The sequence below is a fragment of the Limanda limanda genome, chromosome 9 (assembly GCF_963576545.1).
Source record: "Limanda limanda chromosome 9, fLimLim1.1, whole genome shotgun sequence".
NCBI classification, from domain to species: Eukaryota; Metazoa; Chordata; class Actinopteri; order Pleuronectiformes; family Pleuronectidae; genus Limanda; species Limanda limanda.
In genome coordinates this window covers 20,943,521-20,949,460 of record NC_083644.1, presented here as the reverse complement: position 1 = coordinate 20,949,460, position 5,940 = coordinate 20,943,521, and the positions used below count along the sequence as shown (strand labels likewise).

Below are 5,940 nucleotides of genomic sequence, written 5' to 3'. Positions count from 1 at the left end.
AATGAAAAGGCTGAACTCTTTTCTGTGGACTGCCCAGCAGGATTCAAAGGAAGGATGTGCCAGGGCTACAAATCTCGAGCATGCATGGGTAATTACAATTAAAACAATAAGTGATATTCTGAATAATAATAAGCTGCTGGAGTTATGGGGTCATTCAATTAAATAGAGTATAACTCAGATTTTTTGCAATTTGTTTACATTGTGGTCATTCTGTAATTGTGGTTTCAGCAGAAAACAGTCTATTTTCCCAACATGATCCGATAAACCCACAATAGGGGCCCTGGGGTTCAAAACTGAGCTCCTGCTGACCCATCTCCTCCAACCCTTTGTGCATTGTGTATGTTTCATGTTCCTGTCAAGTACAGCCCAGGCAGCAGACAACCCGTGGCAGATAAATTATATGTTGCCCAGAGTCAAACAAACAATAAATTGGCCACTTCTGAGCTTGAATATTGCCAGATTGTTTTTGCAGGTTTTGACAGTGTCTGTGGATCATTATACAGTAGTTTGGATGCTCTTTGTCATTTCATGCTTTACTGAGGCATATTCAAATACAAGTGAGCATGAAACTAAATTACTGCAAACCAGTGGTGACTGTGGGGCTTCAGTAGAGCAGTTGCTTGCTTTGCTCATTGCCCTAATTTTAATAAAAATCATAGGTAATAATTCATTACTATGTTCACATTTCAGACTGTGACTAACCAGAGAAACGTCTGGATTTACAGGAGATTCCATCCATGAGCTGGATCTAACTTTTCTCATTACTCTTAAGTAATAATGGATGTAGGGATATTTTGTGTATGCTTTCCTATAATTAAATTTTCTCTTGCTTGAAAGGGAAAATTCTTCTTTCACCCCAGCTCACCAGAGAGGATTAGGGAGAGCTTCTTCCTTAGTCTGACAGCGACTCTTGTTAACAGCACTTTGTCAGCACCTTTATTATGTGCAGCGCGGATGTGAGTGATTGAAGAGGATGTGCAAAAAAAAACAACCCAATGCATCAGAAAATTGAATCCCATGAATAAAAGAACATGGCAATTAATATCAATCTATTGTCTGTTGCTCCTCTGTCATTGTGTTGTTGTTTCCCAGCATGCTTGTTTAAAACCCTTTAGAGGCTGAGCTGTATCAATCATCCCCACATGTATGTTATGTGCTGTCTATTCTTACTTGGCCTGGACCAGTTAGACCAAGTAGATCATGCTCAAGTTTTTTTTAATGAAATCTTTACTACATTTCATTTACATAGTTTCTGTCGATACATTTTTTACCATTGAAACATCAAATCAACAGCAGTTGTCAGATCAGGATTAGAGTCACACTCATTACAGAACACAGAGAGATGACATATTCACAGCAGATCACATTGTCACATCAGTTTTACTTGGTTATGTGCTCCTGCAAAATACAAAACAATGTGAATGAACGGAGAAGGAACGACTGACGGGGGGGGATTCAGTGGACTGAGCTGTTGAGAAAAGCTTTATTTTTATGGATTAATGCCAGAACTGATTTTGATATGCTGCAAAGACACACATTCAATGTTAATTTAATGCACATTTTAAATCATTCATTATGTTTTTCATTCTGACGCATCTACATGAATGAGAAACATGCACCCAAGTGTGTGTTTGTGTGTGTGAGAGAGAAAACATTTTCCTATTTTTGTGCATAGAATAGAAAAATGAACGACCTCATCTCCAGGTTACCACAAGGACACATACAATACACGTCTATATAATTATTATACTGAACCCTTCGATGTATATCAGTGTGTTATATCTATTTATCCAACTATATATGAAGGCGTCACTATTATGGCAGCATACAAAGAGTCTTTGTTTTACAATGTAACCTGACTCTGCTTTTACTTTGGTATCTAGGAGAAACAGCCTTTGGGTGATTTCATGTGCCAGTTTGACGTGGACTGCACTAGTCTTGAGAAAGGATAGGATATATCAGATCTTCTACTTTCTAATGATTTTGTTGAGTTTTATTTTGTCACAATTTGAGCTGTGAAACTTTGTACCAAGACTAAACAACTCACATTGCAAATGACTAATACATTTCAGTTGAATTTTATTTTCCACAAGGTGTTCTTCTTTTGGATAGAATCTATCATTCAGTTCATCTTATGGCAGATGCAACAGGTCTGTCAGAGCCAGCAGCAGTATCAGCCAAAATAAATATGCTTCTGCTGCACTCCCATTGGGCGCTCATATCAACTCCATTTTAGATAAATGGGTTGGATTGGCCAGATCAGTGGATTAAAACATGAGCTTGCTGATTGTTTACATTTCACAGATGTTGTTAAGCTCAATAGCGTGGTTTGGGAGGTAAAATCTCATTTTCTGTAAAGAGATTTTGACAATCCGCCATAACCCTAGACTTACCACAAGCTACGAGAGTGTGAAGCAATGGTATGTGCTCCTGTAGAAGTACCTCAGCAACAGCTGTGATTAGTGTGGTTGCTGTTACCATGAAAAATGTATCACGACAGTGAAAATCCTGTCGAATACAGTTGGATGGTGTAGTGTTTCATTATGTGGACCACAGAGCTACAATGATTTCCCTTGCTAACATGCCACAGTTTTTCACAGTGGAGAAAAAACTCTAAAGAGGTGAAAATCCCTACAACAAGGTGAAGTCATTGGAAAGAGATCATTCCGAATGATTTATGGGATGTGTAGTTCCTTCACTCTTAAAAAGTTATCTACACAGTCCTGTTTCTTTTTTGCTTAAATCTCTTTAAGCCTGAAACATTTTAACAGTAAAACACATAACAGACAATTATAATGATTGGAGAAGATCTCAATTTAGAAAATAGGGTTAGGGTTAGGAGCCGGAGCCATTGTCAGTAAAGTGGCCGTCCCTCTTACGCTATATTGTCTCAGCTGCAAACAAAAGGACAAATAAACTTTTTAATTAAATTCTTCTCTTTGTTATTTTGATTTAGCAAATATACACAGTTAACCTACTTTTTCTAGTTTGCTTGTAAACGAACATTGTACACAACTGCACCAAAGAACAAACTATTACATTATTAGTAGTTCACTATCAGATTGAGCTGATTCGTCTCAGAGATGTCTGAGAGCTGAGACTATTTTAATCTCATTTGTGATCGACATCTATACATATTCATGAGAGTTTACCAGGGAGCAGTACAAGGGCTGACAGTCAGAGGAAGAGAGAGCGAGACAAACAGCCAGAGAGTCGCTCAGTGAATCTTGGAGCGTGCGTTGAAATTGGGGCGCATAGCGATGGGTGGTCCATTATGATGGTGTTGTTTTCAAAGTCACACGGATGTATGGCGGGCTGACAGTGCTGAGATAAACGCAGCATCATGGTGAAAACATCCAGATCAAAAGTTTTATATGGGCAGATTTCACTGATTCACTTTGTCCCTCTCTCCATCAGCTGCTCTGTCACAGTGGGCTAGACGTCCTGTCAGACATCCATTTGGACCAGCACCAGCGCCGGCGGCGCCTCAGCAACTTTGGCTTTGCGACGCACCAGATGAGTCAGGCTCCTGAAGGATGGAGTGGCGTGGAGGAGAAGTTCCTTGAGAGCGGCCCGGAACTCCGTGCGGACCAGGCAGTAGAGCACGGGGTTGAGGCAGCTGTTGGTGTGAGCCAAGCACACAGTCAGGGGGAAGGCGTACTCCTGCACATTGTAGAAAGCCTTGGTGAAGGGCACAAGGTCAAACTTTATGAGCACCCCCCACAGAGTCAGCGCCTGGTTTGGCAGCCAGCACAGAAAGAAGGAGAGAACCACGATGATGATGGATTTGGTTACTTTGGAGCGCCGGTTTTGCCGACCCTGCTCACTCTCTGTGCTCGATGCACCGGCTATTCTTCGGGTGAGGATCAAGCGCAGTAGCAGGAGATAGCAGACTGTGATTATGATGAGAGGAATGAGGAAGCCCAGCAGAACCTTTTGCAGCTGGTATAGACCAAAGAGAAGCTGCGGGTCCCAACTGCCAGTGTCTGGAAAGCGCACCAGGCATAGCTCCTGATCTGATACCTGAGCGCTGGTGGAGTAGATGGCGTGGGGCAAAGTGGCCAGCAGAGACACAGCCCAGATGCCAAGGCTTGTGCACTTGGCCCTGGCAGCTGCTGCACGCCTGCTGTGCATCTTCATTGCAGTGGAGATAGAGTAATATCGTGCCACGCTCATAGCCGTGAGGAAGAACACGCTGGCGTACATGTTCATGGTGGTGACGGAGCTGATGATTTTGCACATCACACGGCCAAATGGCCAACGGAAGTCCAGGGCTGTGTCCACTGCCCAGAAAGGTAAAGTGAGGACAAACTGGAGGTCTGTGATGGCCAGACCCATCACAAAGCAGTTGATGGACGACTGCTTCTGCCTGTAGCGCGAGTGCAGCAGATACAGAGCCAGCGAGTTTCCCACCAGCCCGAGTGCACAGACTATAGAGTAGACACACGCTATCATGATACGCACCACCAGGCTGGAGTATTCTCCTTGAAACTCCATGGTAGAATCCCTGGTGAGGAGCTGCAGCCAGCAGTGCAGTGACATGTTGCTGGTGCCATCTCTGCTGGAGTGGCCAGGGTTGTTCTCCTGCAGTATCTGCTGCTCGCATGGCTCTGGAGCCAGTGTCTGAGCTGCAGACTCATTCAGCTGCATGGCTGGACTCTCCTGCTCACCTATCACTTTGGGCAGTAAAGTTGAAATCCACAAATAAAAGACTGAGGAAAAGTTTGCGTGAGCCTCATTTTGAGCGTCCCTTCTCCATCTGTGCCAGGATATTTTCCATAAGGCGGCAGATGCGATCCTCAGCCGCTGTTCTCCTCTCCTCCTCTCCTCCTCTCTCCAGGACTACTTCAGCTCCGCGCGCCACGCCACGTTTATAGGTTTCCACGCGAACGCGCACAGCTCATTCGCGCGGTCGATGATGCGCTCCTCACCATGCAGGGTGGTTGGAGCGGACGCACGCCTCTGATAGCCTCAGCCACATCAAAGTGTGCCAGCATGTCCATCAGTCGTTACGCATAATGTATTTTGACACAGGCGCCTCCACAGAATCACGTCTGCGCTATGCCGGCTATATAACAGAAGACGCGGAGACAATGACGCGCTTGAAATATGCGAACGTGCCGTGTGGATGTGTGTGCTCGATTCTTACTGTAGCCAACAGTTAGGACGGTTCTGTGTTGGATGAAGGCGATGAGGAGGGGAAGGATCAAGGACATAAAGCGCTGCAGGGAACCCAACTGGAGGTTTCTGGGGGGAAAGTGTGGATCCGCACATTGCGCCCTCACTGTAAATGTCAAAAGGATAAAGATGTCTTGCACCTTCCTTCTATAAAGTGTGTCCCTTTCCTCAAATCCCCCCGGCTGCTGCAACTTTCTAAGGAGACAAGGAAACCGGGTCAGCACAGGGAATTTTTGGAATACAGGATGAAAATGAAGTTTATGGAAATTGTATAATGACACTCTGGTCCAACGTCTGAGAGCTCTGTGCTCTGTGAACATCACAAATGATCCTGGACAAAAAAATACTGTTTTCTGAATGTAACGTTTGCAGCCTTTTTATATGATTCATTTCGATTTTATTCTCATTTATATTATTCATTTTAATATTTTATTTTGTTCACTCGTTTCTCAAACTACCGAAACTACACAGTATATGTGCACAGTCTCTGCTTCATATAGGAGCAGCAACACAACTCTAGTGTGTATTAACAAACTAAGTTCTATATGTATGCACCTATACATATTTATTTATTTTACTTTGTGTGTTTGAGTTTTGCTTTATTGCTTGTGGCAACAATAAAAAGCATCACAAATAAATATCCAAAACAAAAGCCAAACTTTTAGAGAAAGCACTCCAAAACATTTGATCTCACCTGATGTCAGCAGGGACATTGAATGAAGCTCAAAAGGATAAGCGGCAGATGGACTTGAAAACATTTTA

General features: G+C 43.4%; 1 protein-coding gene across 1 annotated transcript; it reads right to left on the bottom strand.

Moving 5' to 3' along the window:
- Positions 1–3,447: 3,447 nt before the first annotated feature.
- On the bottom strand, positions 3,448–4,650 carry rxfp3.2b (relaxin family peptide receptor 3.2b). The gene has a single exon (XM_061078685.1). The coding sequence runs from the start codon at positions 4,648–4,650 to the stop codon at positions 3,448–3,450; it is 1,203 nt and encodes a 400-aa protein (XP_060934668.1).
- Positions 4,651–5,940: the final 1,290 nt, after the last annotated feature.